Source organism: Apteryx rowi, unplaced genomic scaffold, assembly GCF_003343035.1.
Source record: "Apteryx rowi isolate R43461 unplaced genomic scaffold, aptRow1 scaffold_8, whole genome shotgun sequence".
NCBI classification, from domain to species: Eukaryota; Metazoa; Chordata; class Aves; order Apterygiformes; family Apterygidae; genus Apteryx; species Apteryx rowi.
This window is the reverse complement of record NW_020451093.1, coordinates 2,532,531-2,554,213: the sequence shown is the minus strand read 5'-3', so window position 1 is coordinate 2,554,213 and position 21,683 is coordinate 2,532,531. Positions and strand designations below refer to the sequence as shown.

The 21,683-nt window shown below is 39.7% G+C and overlaps 2 protein-coding genes across 7 annotated transcripts in view; one reads left to right on the top strand and one right to left on the bottom strand.

Annotated features, from left to right (window-relative positions):
* LCT (lactase) overlaps window positions 1–7,009 on the top strand; it is a 26,884-nt gene extending 19,875 nt beyond the window's left edge. Inside the window, exons 14-17 of the mRNA XM_026088962.1 lie at window positions 1,908–2,042; window positions 3,140–3,363; window positions 4,279–4,515; window positions 5,293–7,009. Of these exons, the coding sequence (XP_025944747.1) occupies window positions 1,908–2,042; window positions 3,140–3,363; window positions 4,279–4,515; window positions 5,293–5,501 (805 nt within the window). The 3' untranslated portion in view covers window positions 5,502–7,009. The remainder of the gene's footprint in view (window positions 1–1,907; window positions 2,043–3,139; window positions 3,364–4,278; window positions 4,516–5,292) is intronic.
* UBXN4 (UBX domain protein 4) lies at window positions 6,544–21,683 on the bottom strand. 6 transcript variants are annotated; one of them, XM_026088965.1, is made up of 15 exons: window positions 21,145–21,274; window positions 20,336–20,456; window positions 18,680–18,792; window positions 16,266–16,368; window positions 15,372–15,400; window positions 14,364–14,482; window positions 13,553–13,721; window positions 12,998–13,106; window positions 11,335–11,389; window positions 10,999–11,163; window positions 10,057–10,184; window positions 8,924–9,026; window positions 8,455–8,586; window positions 7,917–8,125; window positions 6,544–7,178 (listed from the first exon to the last, which is right to left on the bottom strand). In XM_026088965.1, exons 1-15 carry the CDS (start codon window positions 21,152–21,154, stop codon window positions 7,040–7,042), a joined length of 1,704 nt encoding a protein of 567 aa, XP_025944750.1. In that variant the 5' UTR covers window positions 21,155–21,274; the 3' UTR covers window positions 6,544–7,039. The 6 variants fall into 6 exon arrangements, with proteins under 6 accessions (XP_025944750.1, XP_025944748.1, XP_025944749.1 ...); XM_026088963.1 differs by lacking the exon at window positions 21,145–21,274 and adding an exon at window positions 20,971–21,028; XM_026088964.1 differs by lacking the exon at window positions 21,145–21,274 and adding an exon at window positions 20,971–21,028 and having other exon boundaries at window positions 13,559–13,721.

The following is a 21,683-nucleotide window of genomic DNA, read 5'->3' as shown; positions in this document are numbered from 1 at the left end:
ATGTGCCTCAAGCACGTGAATTTTGGAATGCTTATTTTTACAGTCTATTTCTTTTCTGGTGGTTGCTGCTGTTAATAAGATAGCAAAGTTTCTCTGTGTTGCTTTATGGGATAAAGTGCCCTGCAGCACGTCCGTCTTCTGGGGAAGAAATCTTGTCTTCAGTCTCCGGCTGCCAACTCTCAGGCATCGCCAGCCTGCTGGGAGCGCTGGGTGCGTGTTAAGCAGTGGTTACTCATGGACCAAATTCCCAGGAGGACTTTCTCTCTCTTCTGGCTAAAAGAGAGCAGGGGACTCGCCCCTTGCTCCAGGGCACCCTTGATGTCCCTGACTCCGTTTCTTGCTCTGTTGTCACGGTAGTGACAGCACATAGGGCTTCAGTTGCAGGGCTCAGATCCCAAAGGGAGATGAGCTGCTCTGAGGTGGCCTCCCCTTCGAAGGGAGCCAAGCCTTCCAGGGCCTAAATGGTAGAGCCTCCACAGCCAGGCTAATTCGCAGTCTCTTCTGGGTTTTCCCATGTTCCTCCGGAAAGAGCATGGTTCCCTCCTTTGTGCTTCTCCTACTGGTACCAGGGGTACCAGTATCGCACACGGAGCGTGTTCAAAGTGTGGAACTCAGGGGCAAGTTTGGGAGTTTTGACTGATGCCCGCGCAGAGGCCAGGGTTTGAGGCATCCCTGCATTAGCCCCTGCCACCACCAAGCAGGTACTATTGCTTCCCCCCAGAGAAGAGCCCTTGGAGCTGCTGCCTGTTCCTCCGCTACTGTGAAGCCCTTTCTAGCCCCCTTAGTGCAGCCAGCAGGCTGCACCTCCAGCGCTCGCAAGCAGGCGTGCAGAGCGCGCGGGGTCCAACGAGCCTGCAAGCGACAGCTCCCCCGAGCGGGGACAGGACCCCCTTGATGTCGATGTCTGCTAGGAGGCACCGTTCCATTCTTCCCTCTGTCGGCATTAGTCACGCGCTTGCAGCGTGGTGAGCTGAGACAGGCTCCCACGAGCACAGCATCCCTGGATCTCCGTATGGTTGCGGTAAAGCAGGTGATAACCAAAATGCTTGTGAGGGTTCCTCGCCCATACGGAGGGTCACTGTGATCATGCCCGGGGGGTGCGTTGTTTTCTGTCTTAAGAAGCAGGATCATGCAAGAGGTAACGTCTCTCTGACACAAGGACCTCTGTGAGATGCCTCTGCAGCGAGGAGACCTCTGCGTAGCGTACCTCCTGGCCTCTTCAAATCCCATCGTGGATGGGTGGTCTTAGCCGCGTTGTTCCCGCTCCCCTCTTTGGGATCCAGCTGAAGTAGCAGGTCCCCAAGTCACCATTCTGGAAGTGCCTCACATACATTCCATTTATTTTTCTTTTCTTCCTGCTCCAGAGCTCGTCAGTGTCCAGGATTCCTCTTCAGTGCTGTCCTGAGTCCTGCTTAGAGACACCTTATATCTTTGCTTCAAAGTCTCTCCCCCCATGTGAATACACTTTGAACAAGCGCTGGAAGTAAAGGCGGTTCAGAGAGTGTCAAGCTGTATTTTCCATCTGCCCGTTCATTACCCATCTTCCTTCCCCGTTCCTTTGAGCTTTTAGATCTTTTGATGTTATATTTAGCAAACTGCAGCAGTGAAGAGACACTGTGAACTTAACCCTTTTGGATCCTGCAGCTGGGAAGAAACCCATGTCTAAAGGGATGACAGTCGCTCGTCAAGTTTGCAGATGCTCCTAGAGCAAAAAAGTTTCAGACTTTTCTGACTCAAAGTACTTTTGAGCTCAAGCAGAATGAAACGCACTGGTAGAACTGGTAAATAACATCCCTGTCTTTAGTTTATGTAAAAAGATTGAAGAGGGGAGGATAGAAACAGAAGAAGGGGAAATCCTGAAAAGACTTGTATTTTGAGGGGTTTATGCTTTTCTGTTTCTATTGCAGACTGCCAGAATTTACTGAAAGTGAAAAGCAGAGAATTAAAGGCACATACGACTTCTTTGGTCTAAATCATTATACTACAGTTTTAGTATACAACTTAAACTATCCTGCTGCTGTTGCGTCCTATGACTCTGACAGGTAAGATGTGAATGTAAATCATTGGTCAAACAAAACATGCACTTCTGGAGCCGGAGCAAACTGAGCAATGTAAACTAACAGCAAACAAAGCTATGAGACAAATATATTAAGCTGTTATAACCAACACTAGAGAAAATATCCAGTGACTGTGATGCTATTGTTTTCGCTCTGCAGTGATGGCCTTTTTTACAGACTTGGTTATAAAAGTGAATGGTTAAACCAGCACAAAAAAAAAATTAGAGCAGCTTCTAAAAGAAAGGAGTCAACACTTCTGAGTCTCCTCATGGTCTGGGATCAGCTTTAGATACTATTTATCATATTTTCTGGCCAAAATGCAGTTTGCAATGCTAGGCTATCCTCAATTCTGGAGACTGCTCCATTTGCTGTTCAACAGCAGTGGTTCCCTCATCACATTGTGTAACTGTAAGTTAAAAGTCTAAATAGCTAAATCACTTCATGTTTAAATATACAAAAGTCGAGATTTTTATTTAGATATTTATTTCCTTCCCCAGTTTCAAATGATAAAAGTAGGCACTTATTAAGGTAATTGTGGAACCACCTATGGGGGAACACAAGCTGTTTTCTGAAATGCTTTCACAGATCATATATGGAATTGAGTATAACGTCCCCTGGTGAAACTGCTTCCCTTGATCTTTGCTGCTGCATCCCTACGCTGTGGTTTAGACCCCCGGCGGAGCACTGGGCTCCATCTTGCGTTCCTGTATGTAGGAGTAAATACCAATTTGGGGTGCGCAATCACTGCATTGTAGATTGTACTTTGAAACCATTTCTACTTTTCAACCGATAAAGACATGGCAGGCTTGTGATTGGAACTAAAATGAGATTCTCAGCTATAGCTGATTTAAGCAGAATATAATTTTAAAGCATACACGTATGAGAAATGTTTTTCTGGAGGCATGTGAGCACCAGTAGCTCTTCACCACCTCAGGCCGCCGTGCTTTCGCCTGCTTCAGCTTGCTGCAGAGCTCGGCGCAGTAGTTCTCAAGCAGAGCTGGCTGCGGCGCCAGCAGTACGAGGCACCAGTGGCGCTGCGGGCACGGGAGGATGGTCAGTGATCGGCGTGTCCTCCTCCGCAGGGGCGTAGCCTCAGTAACAGACCGCAGCTGGCTGGGCTCTGGCTCCTTCTGGCTAAATGTGACACCCTTCGGCTTCCGAAAGCTCTTGAAATGGATAACAGACGAGTATAACGGCCCTCCAATTTATGTGACTGAAAATGGGATTTCAGAAAGGGGAGCCGTAAACTTCAATGACACTTGGCGAATACATTACCTTAAGAGTTATATTAACGAAGCACTAAAAGGTAAGAATGCTTATTTAAAATGTGGTCATCCAACTCTCTAGAGAGCCGCAGTGTTTCTGAACAGGACTGACCTGCACATGGAGCAAGTGGGGAGGAACTGAAGAGGGAGACCACTTGCAGCGTGTTTGCAAGTCACATGCCTAGAGAGGTTTATTCTGTGTCTACTTTTGAGAGCCTTTGGATTTAGCACAAGCTGGTCATGGATATCCAGGAGCTTTGACCCAGAAAGATGAGCTAAAGGGGGAAGAAGACCAAACCATGGGTTTAATAGGGTAACTACAGCTTCTTTGTATAGCTGCATCTGGCAAGGTCTACTACTTGACAGTTTAATTGTTATGAAAACCTATTTTGACTTATAGTTTGATTGTTGCTGTTTCTAAAACTGAATTGCTTTAAAAAAATGGTTTTAATTACAGCAGTGGTCAAGCAGCATGGGGGAAATGCCCCCACCCCCACCCTGTTTGGTCCTCTGACATACTCGGAGATGACTGGCAGCTGTTCAGAAAATGCATGGTTGCTTCTTTTTAGCAGAGAGAGCCACGCAGGCACACGTCTAAACGCTAGCAGCATTTCTAAGGCTTCTATTCTCTGTTCCTAAACCTTATTGAAAAAAAGCTTTGGATTTTTTTTGGAGCAAAGAAAAGCAGGCTCCAGTCCTGGCTGGCTGAGCGTTAGCTGTAACTTAGCAGTAGACCAGAACTTCCACAAAGCAACCGAGCTGAGGCAACATGCGAGAGAGAACGGGGCAGGGGGAGACGGGGAGACCAACAATAACATGGCAAAACCTCACCTGCATGCGGCAGGCTGCTTTTGTGTAGTGCCCTGGAGCACCTGCGTACCACCAGCTCACCTGGCCGTAACGCCTCCTGTTGCCTGCCCGCGCACCTGACCTTTTATGCTTGGTCCTGGTAACAGCCTCTCTGATTGACAACGTTGACCTGCGAGGCTACGCCGCCTGGACGCTGATGGACAACTTTGAGTGGGCAGTGGGCTTTGCCGAAAAGTTTGGGTTCTATTACGTGAATCGCACAGACCCCAGCTTGCCGCGGCTCCCCAAGGCCTCCACCAGGTTTTACGCCCAGCTCATCAGCTGCAATGGGTTTCCAGACCCAGCAAACGGCCCCCATCCCTGTCTGGAACCAGAGCCTGAAGGTAAGTAAGTAAGTGGCACAGAACTAGTGTGTGTAGGTGTGTGCATTTCTTACCATAATCCCCTCAAATTCCCATGATCTGTGGTCTTGAAGGACACTACTGTTTTCTGCAAGTTATTTTAAGGGCTCTGGTTTTAAGGGCTCTGAGTAATCCTCAGTCTTTATTACCACTGAAGAGTTTTAACGTGGAATTAGGTCACTTCTGCATGCAAATCCAGACTAGGTTGAAAATACTGCGTGTGGTAACACACCTAGCTACATGCCTTTTCCCCAAATGCAGTGAAAGAGTTAATCAGAGAAGTGCATGCTAGTGTGCCTAAGATGCTTTCTGAACCACAGAAATGCAGTACTCCCCAAACCTTCTGTTTAAAAAAAAAAACAAAAAAAAAACACCCTGCTTGTATATGACTCAGTATTTTGGCCAAGCCTTTGGAAATACTCTTTTATCATTTACATTCGCTGAAGTAGGGGAGTATATTAATTACACAACTGCCACTGTTTTTGTTTTTTTTAAATGAGCATGTGTATCAAGCTTTTGGGATGACTAGAGCTGCCAGGTCTCTCAAGAGCTCTACCGTGAGTCTCAGCTGTGCCTTTACTCTGAACTACTACTGTCAAAATCACTGTGATCCCAAAGAATTGCAGCTACTGCCAGAGTACTACACAGCAACCCCCAAAGCCTTGGAGAGGGAGGAAGAGGCAATACATATATGTACATGAAAAGTTCATGTACTAATATTAGTACTATGTACTAATATTTTCTTGTTGTTTTTCCTAGCGCCAGTGACACCACCAGGCACCACACCGGGGCTGGCTGGCAGCGTTCGCTTTTTGGGATTAGATTTAACATCACAAAGTGCAGAAATAGCACTGTATGTGCTTTTTGCTCTTTCTGGCATTGGAGCACTGGGTCTGGTTCTTTTCTCATATAAATATGGAAAGCGCTTCAAAAGAGCTCAATCACACATAAAACTCAGTAAAATGTAAGATTTCATTTTGCTTTTTAAATGTGCGGAAGAGAGGTACTCTTTAACTTTGCAAATACTTACTTTTTGTGGCACATGCCACCAGGAAAAAGATGGGTAATGCTTTTACTACTGAAACTTAATATCTTGTCTTAGATACAGCTTCCCATCATTCTGTTGTTTGCTTAAAAACTTTAAAATACAAAGGAAAATTCTTCTACCTTAATTAATTGATCTGTTTGTTTTTCATACATGACTGCTTTAATTTTCTTAAAGACAAAACTAACATTACTCATTTCGGGTTGTATAAGGATTCTGAACTTGAACTTTCATCTATTCTCCTTCATGATCAGGATCCTTGGATCCAGTTGGTCTCTCCAAGGGCTTTGAGAGAGTCTCAGTAAAGCTCTACAGCTTCCTTGTGTTCTTAAACATGTTATTAATACAGGTGAAAATGGGCCTAGGACAATGTACTGTTCTAGTACAGCTCCTGTACAGATGAGTTGTTTTTCCATTGGTGTGTGGATGCTATATCCTTTATTTGATTTAAACAGTATTTACAGTATTTCTTTGAATTGTATATTATGAAATAAATTGTTAAAAAACAAAATAAAAATTGTCCCATCACTATGCCTTTACAACTGAACCCTGTGATATTTTATTAAAGCTGCTTTAAAGAGGAGTCTGAAGTAGCAAGAACACCAGTAATTTTCAGGTCTATAGAAGTGAGATGCACAATAATTGGGGGGAGGTAGGAGAGGGAGAAAGGTTGAGCTCTTCCATGGAGGAAAAATGTTATCTCCCTCATAACAGCATTTCCATTTGTTGAGAGAGAAACAAGTCTTTTTCTCCCTGTATCATAGTCCAGACCCAAAACACTACTTCATGGGCATTTTACCAGATTTCAGTAAGAACAAGTCCTGAGTAAGGTCATTTAAAGTAGAACAAAAGTTTTCTCCACTGTATTTTGAACTGTAGGGTATAAGCCTAGTTTTATGGTCTTACTGCTTGCTTCCTTGTTACACAAAAGTACTTCAGGAGAAGTTTACACAAGAAGCCAGTTCTGTTTTCTGAAAAACATTTTATTGAGTGCTTGGGGAATTAAAAACTACAAGGTTTTGCTTGCAGCTGCAGAAGCGAGAAAAAGTTAAACATAAATTAGTTATCTGATTTGCTACTTATAGTGCTTCTGAAACCCTCATCTTAAATCAGTCATTGCCTACCCCAACCTTTATATTAATAATCTGGCTCTTAAGTTTACATAGCAGAATATTTATAGATTAAAAAGTGCCTTCCTACAGCAGTAGGGCTAATGATTATGAAAGCCAATGGAGATTTCTCAATCTTTAATTCTTTGAGCTTCTAGGCCTCAGCTACACCCACTTGATTTTTCTGACTTAGGCAACTTTATTCCATGCCCTACTGCAGGAATAAGAATTTTGTAATTCAGTCAGTGAAAGATAAGCCCCACATGTCCAGAAGCTTTAGTTGACTTAGATCAAATAAGGAAAGAAAAAAAAAAACCCACCAGATGATAGCAGTTACTGCAGTTACTTAAAACTACATTTGTTGTGTTGAATTTCCATTCCAAGTATTGTTTTCATCTTCTCCATCATCTTGAGTCCTCAGTCTATATATTTTGCCTTCTTTTTTGAAGTCTTCCCCCCGCTTTTCCATTACTCGTTTCCTGACTGCTTGCCTAGGGTACAAATGACAGTGAGGTCTGACAGCTTCCCCTAGTAATAAGTGCATTTATTGTATTCACCCCCCTCCTATAAATCACACATCCTTCCTGCCCTTATCCCCAAAAATAATTATTTTCTTCAGCCCTTTGTTTCATTGGGAAAAGTCTTATCTGAAAAGTCGTCAGACAAACTGAAAGAATCTCATTTCCTCTGGAAAGCACCTGTTACTGAGGTGATACAAGGCTGCTTCATGCCCGACTGCCTAGCACTTCTCCTGGTACAGGAGATCTCTCAAACAGTGCAAAACCTTAACAGGCAAAGTCAAAACAAAGTCACTTGAGTTTCTTGTACACCCACACTGTAACAGCTAGACATTTAGTTTTGAAAGCTTTTATCTTCTGAACAGTATCAGCTCGAGTGAAGCCTGCATTTGTAGGTATAGCTGAATTCCCTATTCATAACTGACTGCTGAACCATGTTATTTCTTTCTGTAGCTGGAAACTGAAGCAAACGGTAAGGAGTCTGGTTACTCACACCTGCAAAAACCCAGGATTCCTAGCCAGAGTTGCAGTGGAGTTTACCAGCCACCAGGTTAATCCATTTAAACCACAGGGAAGGGTGGTGGCCAGAAACTGTGAGGACAGGGCAGGAGTTAAAAAGGGGCAGATATTGTCCATTTCCCCACTACAAGCTACAAACAATTCCAGCAAGTAGTTTGAGAAAGAGTCACCTTAAACAGCTGTGATGATTACCTGCTTTGCTCAACGCTGCTAGATGTTGAAGGATTTGCATGTTCTGGTTGATGTGCTGTTCTCGCAGTAGATTGTGAGGGGGGTGGACTGGTAAATAGGAAGTTGCTAATAAATCTCCAAACCGCTAAGAGGGGATAAAGTATTGTGCCCAAGAACTTCCACAGATCACCACCTGAGGCCTGAACAACAGAAGTAGCAGGTCTTCCCGCCTATTGATGAACACACAAAACAAACTGTAAGATATGAAAGCTGTACTCATTTAGACAGAGTATTTCATGCATAATTTAGAAGCAGCTCAGTAGACCTTACAAAAGAATCTCCTTGGTTACACATTAGGCAAAAATATCTATACCACCATATAGCTACAGAAAAATCCTTCTCCAAATTAGTACTGCAAAATTAATATAATTTTTGACAATCTGTCTTAGACACAGTAAGGACTAGAATTCAAACAGAATATTATGGTGGCCTGCTTAAAGCAGCTATACAACTACAGCATTGCTATTTCCAGGGAAATAAAAACAAAAAAAACACCTACCGGCAGCAACACTACTGAAGCACTGGGTGCTAATTCTAGCTCCAATAATTTCTTTCCATAATCTTCTTTGGTAAACTCCCTTCTGGGAAACATTGTTGCCAAGGAAAAATTGCCATAAGCATTACCAACCGTCTGTGAAAATTTAAAGAAAACATTGTATTTATAACTGGTCACTTTCAAACAACCATTTCAGATTTGCCACCTCGCCATATGGACCCAGGAGTTCTAAAACAAAGTAACAAGCATCTTCACTGGAGAAAGGAGTGTTTTTTCCATTATCCTACTCTCCTTTCTCCTAACAATTATACACTGTTGCAGCTGGTGGCACTGGAAAAAGCTGCTATCAAAACCCACTTCCAATAAACACCAAGGAAAGTAGTTTACCACAATTCCACAATAATCAACCACCAGGTGATTCTACACTTAGCTGCAGCCAGCAGGTAGCTGACAAAATGAAACACTGACTTACCTGTGCAGCAAACTGCCTTGCTTCTTCCAGCCGTGCTTCAGATGGAAACTGGTTAGTAAAGGAAGATCCATCTGGGAGGCGGAACTGAATCCTGGCTATTGCACTGTGGGAGACATATCACGGTCAGTCAGCATGCGGAACAGTTACCAATAAATGCTCCCAGAGCTTTAGCTTGGTGGAAAAGCATGGACAGTCACCCTATTTATGGCAGTTTAGGTGGGTTATAAATTTGGATCTACAGTTGATAATGATCTGCTTATGTATGAGAATGTATCTCCTCTGGATTTGATCAGAGCCCAAGATCACTCAAACCAGATGTTTAAAAAAAAAAAAAAAAAAAGGAAAATGGAAAAATGAGTAAGTAAATGAATGAGATATAAGGCATACACCTTTCCTGTAGCCTGTATCACTGCTGGTTGCTCTTCCAAGAAGTCGCACTACGAGGGCATGGACATTAAGCTGCCTTTGTGTATAAGGCGAGCCTGGTGACGCTGCCTGCAGGCTCAGCGTAATTCCACATTCAGCTAGCTAAGGTCCAGCGTTACCGTTGGAGTGTCAGGGCTGACACAGGCTGTTAACTGGTCACTCTTGTGCTGGGCCCTCTGTTCAGGGGCAGCGCTAGACTCTCAACGACTCCGTATCTCCACATAAGGCCCCTATAGGTCAGAATATTTCTTAAAACTAGTGTTGGACAAGGTGGGAGCCAACTCTGGCGCATATAGCTGCTGAGCCCAAGTGAGCCTTGCTGTATCCAAGCCAATTGCCTGCAGAGCCAAACAGCTGGATCTGCGCCATGCTCCCCAGCGTAGCCCTGGCATAACCACGTTCTCTCATTCCCTACCCAGCCCCCTCTATACCTGGTATTCAAATCAAAGAACAGACAGGAAAAGCTCTTCACTAACCAAAATTAAGTATCACACAGGCAGAGGAGGTTAGTGTTTCATAATCAGGAATGTCCAAAAGAGGCAAGTTATCAAGGAACATCCATGAATAACATTCATGTAAATAGCTATGTATAAGTATTATAAAAGAAAGTCAACTTTTATATAAAAGTCACTTAGTAAAGTTTATCTAAAATTTCTTTTTCTCTCTCCCCCAAAACATACATTGCTGCTTTGTTTAAAGCAACTCACCTTCGCTCCTTTTGAGATGCTTCTTTTCTGGCCTCCATTTCAGCCTGTTTAGCCTGAAGAGCTGCAGCTTTTGCAGCTTCTGCTTCTTCCTTTGATTTTGCAAAGCGAGCTGCTCTCTCAGCACGGTCCTTTAAAAGCACCAAACACAAACCTTAATTTTTACCATAAATTGTAGCTTAATATTCATTAAAACAGAAGGCCACAATCTGCAGTCAGCATCCAATTACACTGATATAAGTACAACATATGGAGGAAAGAGTGAAATGCTGCAAAACGTTTCTCTTGTTATTAGCCAAGATGACATTCACTTTTCAGTGAGTTGTTTCATCCAAATACTTATTAAAAGATGATCTTCCAATTAAAGTTTAACATTGAGTTAAACATAAGTTTAACATTTCCAGTGAAGAGAATGGCAAAAATCTTATGAGAAGTTACATTGCTGCAGTTCTAAGCATTGAACGTCAAAACCTAATAATGACAAGGGATTTCAAATGTTATGCATTGTTTATATGCACATGCATACATATAAATATACTTATAAAAATAATTTCCCCCTTATTTTGAGATAACTATTTTTCTGCATGTTCCACAATTAAATATTATCCCTGTGCTCCTGTTCCCGAGCTATGTTTAAATTGCAATTATTTTTTTATGTTTGATGATAATTCTCTGCTGGGCTCAAGCAGTATGCAAAAAAAAAAATGCTGATATGTTCATTCAGATAGAAAGAACATCATCAATACGAAGCAGGAGCTTTATTTTATACATAGCAAATGCTATTAACAGAAACGAATGCATAAATTGTTACAATACAAGCCTATAGGATTCCAAACGGAAAAATGGAAGATCCTTGAACGTTTCACTGAATGAGAAAAATTTCTGTTTTTAGTGCACTGGTGAGAAGAACTGAAGCAGGCTATTTTCAGAAATAAAAACAATTACCATTGCAATCTGTTGTCTTATACGCTCTCTAGCAGCTTTCTCTTCTGCCTTTTCTCTGTTCCTTTCCTCTAACATTCGTTTTGTCAATTCTTCTTCCTGTCGTCGTTTGTACTCCAACATTTCTTTACCAGTTTTTCTCCGTTCAATTTCTTTCTTAATTTCTTTCTGAGTAAACACAGACATTAAAAAAATTGGATGACCAAAGTCCCTTGGACTAGGGCAAGACAACACTGAAGTATATTTGTTTAAAAAGAAATAAAGTGTTTATTCAAATAAGGGTATCTAAAAAAAATAAAAAAAAAAAATACTGCAAGCTGTTTTACATTTATGCGTTACCTGTTCTTCTTCTTTTCTTTTCTCTTCTCGTCTTTCTTCAAGCTTTTTTGTTATTCTAAATTTGAAAATGAAATGAAAAGTCTTAAAATTGTAGTATCAACTATTAACATTTCTTAATTTTACTAAGCATTTGCAAACACAGAACAAGGAACACATGAAAGTGAACTTGTACTGCTGCTACCTGGTGTAACAGTAATGAGTCATTCACATGGGGCTCTGCCATACGTAGGAACACTGGGTGGTGATTCACCAACTAGATTCCAACTTTTAGTGATAGTTTTAATATATTCCTTCTATCCATTTCTGCTCAGTAAATGAAGAATCATACATATTCTCACTGTTGAATCAACTTGTAAGTCACACAAAACCAGTACTATTTATGAACCATGGTAATAGAAACACTAAGTCCCAATCTGTTCGTAGATATTTGAGCCATCTGCTACTGAGAACTAGTTTCTTCCGTACATCATCTCCTAAAAGGGAAAGCAAATAACATATAGCACTGACACGGATGCATGTAAATCAGTCTCATTTATCTGTAAAGGTGCCTTAGAATAAGGACTGATTTAAAAACACTGATTTATGACAGATTTTGAGTCTGGGGTGGGGGGAAAGGGCAGACATTGTGGAATAATATAAGAAGTCAGATAATCAAGAAAAAAAACTTTGCTTGTATGGTGGCTGTTTTGCTTTTTTAAAAGAAAATTATAATTCTCACAGAGCTTTGCTTCTTTTTTCCTGAAGGAGATGCTGCAGACATATGCAAATATGGTACAATCAAACATTAATGTAAATTTTTTAAAAAAAATTCTCAGTATTTATGATAAAATAATGACTGCATTTTCTTATGAGTTGTAAGTAAAAACTACACTTATTGTTCAATGTCTTTGGAAGAAAGCTGAAATTAAGTGTGAAAAAATATGTTTTAGTAGGATAAATAATCCCATATACTAAGTATGTGGTACTGTCTAGGTAGGATATTATATCAGTCTTTCCTATGCTAAAACACAGATTTTTATAAACTAAATCTTGTATTTAAAAGCAATCAATTTAATTAACGAACCACATACTGAACCAGATGCTTCTGGTCACCATAATTTAAAATACTGTAACTAGCATCCCTCATCAGACATCATTACTGTTCACTGATCAAAACAAAAGCAAAGGAGCCTCAAAATACAATTCTTCCTGCTTTTTCTGTATGTCTAAACTACAAGTAGTCATCAAGTAGATGAGATGAAAAATGGAGGCAAGATGACACCTCTGTACAAAACCTAGGTTAGCACTTCATTATCCTAGTTTCAAATGCTTCCAGTTCAGCATTTTAGCTCCTTTAAAATTTCTGCAGCAAACATACTGTTTGAATTCAAGTTATACCAAAGTGATGAGATTATTTTTAATTTTTCAGATTACACCCTTCTTTCAAAGTACATGAAAAATTAGACTGACTTAAAAGCTGTTTCTATATCAGCCCTAGTATTATCATGAACATCCAAACAAAAATAAAAGACCACAGAAATGTTTGCCAGATGACAACAGATGGAACACCAAAACCCTGTAATACATCCTGTCTGTTCCCTGCCTCCCTCCCCCCTCCAAAAAAAGGAACTGTCTCTTTAGAAGCAAATACAGTACATCAGAAAGCCTACGTAAGGCAGCTTACCTTTCTACTTTGACTGTAAGATCATTCACAGGCTGAGCATCACTCACTTGCTCATCTGCAGAATTAGCTGCTTCCTGAGACTGGCTCGCTTGACCTGAATTCACTCCATCTTCAAGTGATTTAGGAGAAAGTTATGCACAAAAGAAAAACACAAGGTGTATTTCTTATTGCAAAAAATTATTAAATGCTCATTAGTAATAATTGGCAAGAAAAACAGAAAGGATATCTCAGAGATACAGGGTTCTGCTACTTAAATGTGTGTGTGTATATATATTTAATAATTCAGTTTCAGCTCACTAACCAACAGGACCTTTTAAAATTGAATTCAATGTTAAAAAGTGTATATAATTTTTATTGTATTATAAACCATGTATTTCTCTTGCATTACAAGAAAGCCGAATGATAAGTTATTCTTCCCTCTAGACTGCAACAGGCATTGCAGGATACCCAAGCTTTTCCTCAACAAGCCCACTCAATATATTTACCTTTTATATAACAAGACAATGAAAAGGATTTCAAAAGCAAATTAGCTAGCATTTGTGTAAAAATATTAACCATTACCAGCAGAAGGTCTTATCGTCTCAGACATAACAGATTCATGAGAATCACGTAACTCTACTGCTCTGGACTGCGTATTTTCTGGAGCACCGTCAGACTGAAAGGAGGGACACGGAGCAGATGACTGATCTCCATTTTCCAGAGGTTGCCCTTTTACTGTGTGCATCTAAAAGTGGTTTTAAAAATAAATAAATAAATAAATAAATAAATAAATAATCAAGACTGAAATTTAATTTTTTCCTCAGATTCAAAGGTCAAGTCTACTAAATTATTTTTGGAGAATCAGTTAGTCCTATTTAAAATATAAGACCAAAATAATTATCATCACACATTTTGGGGTGTGACTCAGTCATAGAACAGTTAATATTTTTTCCTAATTTCAGACTTGCACTTAAAAACAGTGATGAAACTATCTACATTTATATTACCTTCTGTAGCCTAATTCTGTAAATCCACATTAAAAAACAATATTACAAAGCCACATATGAACTATACTTATGGAGTAATTGGTATGTCATCTAGAGTTCTTGGCATATTTCCTCACTTCTGCAGGTGTTACACAGATCATCTAAGGACCAAAAAAAATTCACATAGCACTTTTACATAATGCTTTCAAACTTTCAGAATCTGATCAACTTTGTGTATTGCATTTAAGTTTGCAGATTTTGCTGCAGGAAGGATATAGAACCAGTAATTCATACTTCCTCTTACTTAGAGGCACATGCTACGAACCAGAGACATCTCCAGTCTCTAGCATGTGAACATATCCATCTCAACCTGAAAGATCCGGTTTGTCAGCAGGCATTACCTGTTTTACTTTACGGATTCTGGTAACAAGCTCTTCAACAGAAACACTGCCAGCAATTACTTCCAAAGGGATTCCATTGTCTCCAATGAAGAAACTGGATGGAATGCACACTACGGGATCTGCACAGGAACAGTAAAGGCTAACAAACCAGGTAGTTTATAAAGTAGGCTTAATAGGAGAAGCTAAGTACTGTCAGACTAAACCATCTAGTCCAATATTCTGTATCCATCTAGTTGCCAGTAGTAAGTGGCAAGAGAGGAAGAAAAACAAAGCTACCAAATACGCAGGAAAGCTATGCACAAGTGATTAGTATTTCTTCTGTTCTTTGAAATGGCTTAAGCCAAAATACTTTTCTTCAACACACACAAATACCAGACAACTGATTATGCTTTGACTTGAAGGATTCTGTTTTAGCCTGAGAAAATCTTTTACGTAAATAATAATTAATTCCTTACAGTATTAAGAAAATCCAAGCTAAGGTACTAAATTCCCTTTCCCAGCATCATGCAGAATTCCTGAGTCAAAAGCAGTAACCTACTTAAGAGACAGATGTTCACCTAACCTCAAACCCATGTATCTGACAGATCCCAAACCCAGTACTTGCTCTTCCTCCTCCATAGCTCTGAACTCCCGCTAATAATCTAAAGCTTTGGGGTTTTTTTGTTTATGAACACTAGTTAGCAATACCAATTCATACCAGCAAACTTCAAGGATCAAATTAATGGATAATTCCATTTATACAAAGAATTGGGCAATCTTCTATTTGGAGGATTACATAGGACGAGCATTCGACAAACTTGTTCAGCTTTCGCTAACAACAGACAGTAAGCTGAATACATGTATACAGATGGTACCTTTTAACTACATCATTTATTACATATTTTTGTGCCACAAGAAGTATTTTCAACAGTGTTGCTTGTAAGTATCTGTCTTAAGAACAGTATTAGGGTGTAAAGAACAAACATCTGTAATCATAATGTAGCATCTGAACTCATGTCAAAAGGATACAAATTTGAGAAAACTGCAGGCATGCTTCACTGTTTAAAATAAAAGATATATTTGTTTAGAAGGAGTAATCACTGTGCAACAACTCTGGATCAAGTCTTTCAATATAAAAAATAACTGTCCTACTACCACACACAAAACTATTTAAATACTTGAGAAAACACTAAAAAGCAAACTTGTATTGCATCATCCACTAGCATTTTTCAAAGTGTTGACATGGTGACAATTCCTGGTTATCACAGCTGACTTTAGAAGATTATTTAGGAAAACAATGCTAAGAAGCAATTCAGGAAAAAACATCTAGTCTACTGAATGCAAATAATAGGAGGTCTTTTAAAACATCTATAGAGCATTTCAGAACAATACGTCTGGAAATTTCAATGCACTTGGACTGGAATACCTATACATAATAAGAGAGTCTTATCCGAGTAAGGAACCTCAATGTTTCTGCATTCTGTGTGTTACAATACAGACAAGCACATTTTTGGTGGGGCCTTAAAGATTTTTATCTTTCTAAATTCACTCAAGCTTTTGAATTCAAGTTATTTAACTTGACAAATCAAGAATTGTCTCAAGACTGCATTGTGCTTACAGTCTTTTTACTTGGCCTTTTTGCATCTTTTCCATGTTGAAAAAGAACAACCTCAACCATCCTTTTACTGGTACCAAAATGCAGCAGGAAGTAAGTGATGAATATTCTGCAGAAAGTGACAGTAAATTTCTCCAGCTCTTGGAATTTTCTCAGCCTCCAGGAGCTTCGGGAATATTGAATTAACTTATACACTGAACACTGTACTTAGAATACCTCCAGATCAGGGTGAGGACTTCAAAAGCCCCACATTTTCATCATCATAAACAAAAGATTGCATGCGAAAGAAAATTAGGATAGGATCAAACCTTTTGGTGTCAATTTTAATAGCAACAAAACCCTCCGAGGCAGCTTCAGTCACCTTCTCGTCTTCCCACCTTGCAGTCATCTCAGTGGATTGTTCATCCTCACCTGCAAGACATAGCACACATGTGAAGCTAAACACACCACAAGTGACCTTCTCTGGCCTGATTTTAGCTTTGCTTCGATTGCCTGAAATCAGCTTTGAAAGAGACTGCAGTATTCTATATGCAGTATTCAATTAACATTCTGAAAAACAGAATTTTGCATAGAAGACTAGGATCAAGTAATAAAACAAACAAAGAAAACAAAAAAAAACAAACAGGAAATCTCCAAATGTATAATGATGTATTTTGCTAACACATAAGATTTCATAATGAATAAGCCACCAGTCCAAGTGTTGGTGCTTTATTTGAAGCACAGAGAGTTTTTCTTTCAACACTGGAATGCATTTTGTAATATTAGAGAGTTTTTAAAATGTGTATTAAAGTGTTCTAAACAACCATTTTCACTTTTTAAAAGAAAAGTAAACAAATTTTTGGTGAGTTCTGGCAGCTTGAGGAAGTGTTTCTTAGTACAGCAATCTCCTCCTTTCCCCTCCCCTTCTTAAAAGTACGCTATATGTATTTAAGAACATCCTGCTGAATGCTTATTACTAAACATTTCTGTAAAAACTGTATGATACCCATGAAACTTTAAATACACAGCTATTAAAATACCAAATTAACACTTAACACATCAATGTATTGCTCTCATTTAACATATTTTAAATATTTTCAAACTTTCAAAAAGTATCTGTAAAACAAACAATACCTGTATTTAGTAGAACAGCCTTGATTGTTAAATGCACACTTACAGGAAATCATAAAGTTCCATCTCTCAACTACTTTTTTTTTTTAAGGCCACCCTCATGATTTTTGTCAAATCAGTTAACCATTTTTTGATAATCTGGAGATAATTCACTCCAGCTGATTCACCTTGATAACATGCCAGAAATCTAACAGACCAAAAAGCCTATCCAATAAACCTAATAGACCGAAAAGACAGCAATTGGGTAGCTTTTGTGCTCACTCAGTTGCACTGTGAGTTGGTCCAAGGCAGCAGAAGGGACTGGATCACACTGACGGAAGTAAGAGACAGAGGAACTGGACCATCCGCCGAGGTGGCAACGGCACATCAGGAGATTGGTCTCATTTTCACGTTACAGGGAACATGCTTATGCTTTAGTGCTTGCTTCAGCATATTCCCATAATACGCAAGGAAGTCCTATGTAGCAAAGTCAGCAGAGTGAACCACTGCTTCTCCTTGACCTGCTAACATGCTAAAACTATTCACTGCTTTCTTTTCATTATACATTTAATTACATATTGGTACAGCAGCTCCTGTGCGTAGAAATACACTTTTTGCCCTTTAAAAATGCATAATTCAGAAGGCAAAGTTTTACAGTTTGATGGTGTTAAAACAAAACAAAACAAAAAAACATTTATTTGCAGGATTATTTGTAACTTAGTTTTGTATTGCAGTTCCCCGTGTGAACCAGTAAGTAAAGGTGACAGTGTGAGGGGAGAAAAAGGAGTGAGGAACACACGGGAACAGAACAGTGGAAGAGGGGCCACTGAAGTCAGGAATGCCACTGGAAGAAGTGTTCTGGTGCCACAGATTCAGAAGTGCTATTTCAATCAGATGCAACAATATCAACCACAGTTTTATCATCCAAAGCACTGGGTCAGTGAGGATTTGGGTTAATAAATACATTCAGACGAATAGGAATCATTTTTCAACAAGTTATCATCTAGAATTAGCCTACAACCATTTGTGTGTCTTTAATTTCTATTAATTCCCAACAGCTTGGAATCAACTGTTCTCTTTCAATTACGATCTTCGTTGATGTTGGTATAGAAGTCCATTACTCAGTGACAACAGCAAACCATGTGTTTCTTTCATCCCATTTATTATTCCATGCAATATGTTTTTACTTTTTAAAGATCAGGAGTTATACATGCAATGCTTTCATGAAGCATTGCTGCCTTAAGGCTATAACTGTCTGGCCCCAATGCTTCTCAAAGAAACGCATCAAAAATATGCTGATTTTGAAAAAGTCTTTTCCAACCATATATATGATTCTTCCCTGGAAATATTGCAGCAAGTCAGAAAGTATTCCTCTCTAGTACTACAATTCCACATACTTCAAGAAAATACTTGGGATATTTTATCCAGGAATCTTTCCTTTCCCTTTAACTGCAGTGCTTCCAAGTGTGGTTAACGGGTGCAGCTGTTCTGCCAGGAGTGGTTTAACTACAGTTATTTGGTCTCCTCCCTCCATCTCCAAAAGCTCAGAGACAGACAGCCTCTTCACCACACACCCTTTTAAAAAGGACGAGCGCTTATCCAATTAGACTACTAAAAATATCTAAACACTTACCTAATATTAACTTTTCCATACAAACAACTGCTGTAGTTGGCAAAAGAATGTTGAAAGACACAAATAGGCTGGCGATTGTTCGCAATGCTCTCGCGCTCTTTCTGAGGTGTGATCTACGAATGAAAACGTTGATAACCCACATTCTATAAAACTGTGCATCACGAACCATAGTTTAACATTGTGACTACCCATACAGTAGTCACTTATTCTCATACCTGTTTTTGTTTCGATAACTTGCCCTTTCTTCTTATGGGGTTAAAGTTCATTTATTACAGTTTTATAATAGCTGTTATATCCTGAAATTAAAACCACCAAAATAAGTTCTAAGAATTCACATGACTGCAAAGGCATCAGAAGAATGAAGAAGCCAAGCAGGATGGGACTTGACATAACTCTGCTAAATACTGAACCATCATAACTGTCTCAGAATTCTAGTTCCCAGGACAAACATTTTACCTTGAAGTTTATTCTTTTCTCCCCCCCTTACTCTTTCACTTCTGAAAAGCACTTTTTATGGGTGGCCTGGTATTTTCTGAGGAGGTTTCGTACCAAATGAATGATTAACTTCAGAGTAAATAACTCAAAGTGTGAAAAGAGTTTTCTAACTCTGCAGCCTAGAAAGCCATCTACAAAACATCTACCAATGAGGTAGTGAAACACTAACATGACCTATTTCATTATTAGGAATACCACCTTTTTCCTGTGCAGCAGAAGAACCTGCTAGCAATTATTTGACACTACAAAGTTACCCTTTGGTTTCGCAAAGACACCTCTCTGGACTGTTTGTTTTGGGGGGGAGGGAGGGGGGTGTACAGAAGCCTCTAATCTAACATCTGTCTCTATTTAATATTTGAAATCCGTTGTATAAAACACATTTCACCTCATGCTCCCTGGAGAGTATAGATCAATCCCTCTTACTGCAACTTCACTTGAATCAACAGGATCCGTAATATCCTTATGCAACTGCATTATCAGAACCATACCATGAAGGTTTTAAAACTAAACTGAAATATTTTAGGATTATAGTGGTAAACAATAATGTTAAAGAAAAAAAACGGTCGAACAACATGCATTTATAGACACAGACATCACCTCACTATAAAGATAAATAGCTACATTAATCCTTGCTTGACTAGTAAATATTCCAGAATCAGAAAGAATAATCTAGTTCTTTATTTTCTAGTGCTTGTTTAGAGGAGTGCAGTGGACAGGGCAAGAGGGACAGACAGATGGGAGCAGAAAGCAAACAAAATAAAATGGAACTACCATAATTCAATAATTTCTGCCAAGACTGAATCTAACCTAGTTATCCTTTACAATGACCACCCTAAAATTAAGCAGTTAATTTATATTTCCAATTCCTTTGCTTTTTCCTCCTTTTTTTAACTTTTTATCCCAACATAAGTTTTTGGAGGAAGTGTAAGAAACAAAACAAAACAACCCTGCATATTTCTGAACAGACATTTTCCCGCTCGGAGTGCTGCTGTGGAACACTTGTCCCTAATGACTATGGGCAAGTACGCAGTGTGAAGACTCAAAGCTACCATCACTACCAACTGTGCGGTTCTGGAAACGGACCTACCCTAACAACCAACCTAATCACCGCTAGCAGAAAAAGAAACAATCATTTCAGCACTAAACATCCTTCAAACACACCTGTTTCCAAACAGGGTAAGAAAGCATGTTCTTGGGCTTCCCCACTCTTTTTTCCAGCAGGCAGAACAAGACTGCTTCTCAATCAGCTCAGCCCCAGGGTAGCTTCCTAATCCTGTCATCTCTAGGGTAGATCAGAGTTTAGCAGAGCTCTCAGACTCTTTCATTCTGGTGATATGGCCTCCCTAAGTAACCCCCTCCCCCATAAGAACAAACAAAACACAAAAATTCAAATCCTTGCAAAATATTACAATCTCAAAACTAGGTTAAATCCCTGAAATCATAGATTCGTCACCACTCCATGTATCTACATATTCCTACATCCATCTAGTAAACATTTACTCATTAAAAAAAGGACGTGTTTGTGTAGAATTTTAATTTCATCAAAAATACTTCAAACAAGTTACAACATGGACTTCTTAACTCCAGATGCCTGTGTATCAAGTTCAGAAGTCATAGGTAGTGGATTACTATTGCAAGTTCTTCGAGCATTTGAAACATCCAAGACATTTAGTAGAAAAATTTTAACCCTGAGTAGGTGGGAGCGGGGGGAAGCAGCCTTTACACAAGTCACAGCCTGTTACGTTTCAGAGTTAAAGATATCAAGTGTTGCAAAATGCCTATGTCATGTTGTTTACCACTGAGCTTTCCACTGAATTTTACGTGGCATATGGTGTTCATCCCATCATTGACTATGGAGGCAGAGAGCGCTTTGAGGCAGGCTCCAAAGGCAAACACACTGAAGCACACTTACATTTGGGGAAAAAAGAAAAAAAAAAAAAAAGAAAAAAGACTTTCAGCACAGCACCCACCTGCCATCATGATCTGTGGGCCCTAGCACGCTGTCTTAAAGGGCTGAGAAGATCCTTACAGCATTATGTTCACTATCCACTAGAAATGCTGTTCTCCAAATACAAACACTAACAGCTGCATCAAAACAGCCCAAAGGCAATTTATTTTCTGTTTACCTTCCCTCTGGAAGTGAACTTCTTTTGGAAGCTAAGTGAATCCCGTGTTTCGATAATTCTTAAGGGAACAAGACTAGTTACGTTTGGTTGAGCGTGGATGTCTTTCTGTGAGGCGCCTGAAGAACTTCGAGCTATAAGCACTTAGGGCACTAGCAAAAAATACAAGAGACAACATGGGCACGCACACACACAAACCTACAAGAAAAAAGTAAAAAGAGTCTCTTGTCCTCCTTTTCTTTTATCCATTCTCATGCTTTTCAGAACGGAACGCAATGCATATAAAGGCAGCATAAGTTTCTTTGAGTTTCTCTAATAGCAGTTACAAAACACGCAGTACGGGGAGGAACAAGGATCTCCTACACAGGCCGTCAGTAAGTCACAGC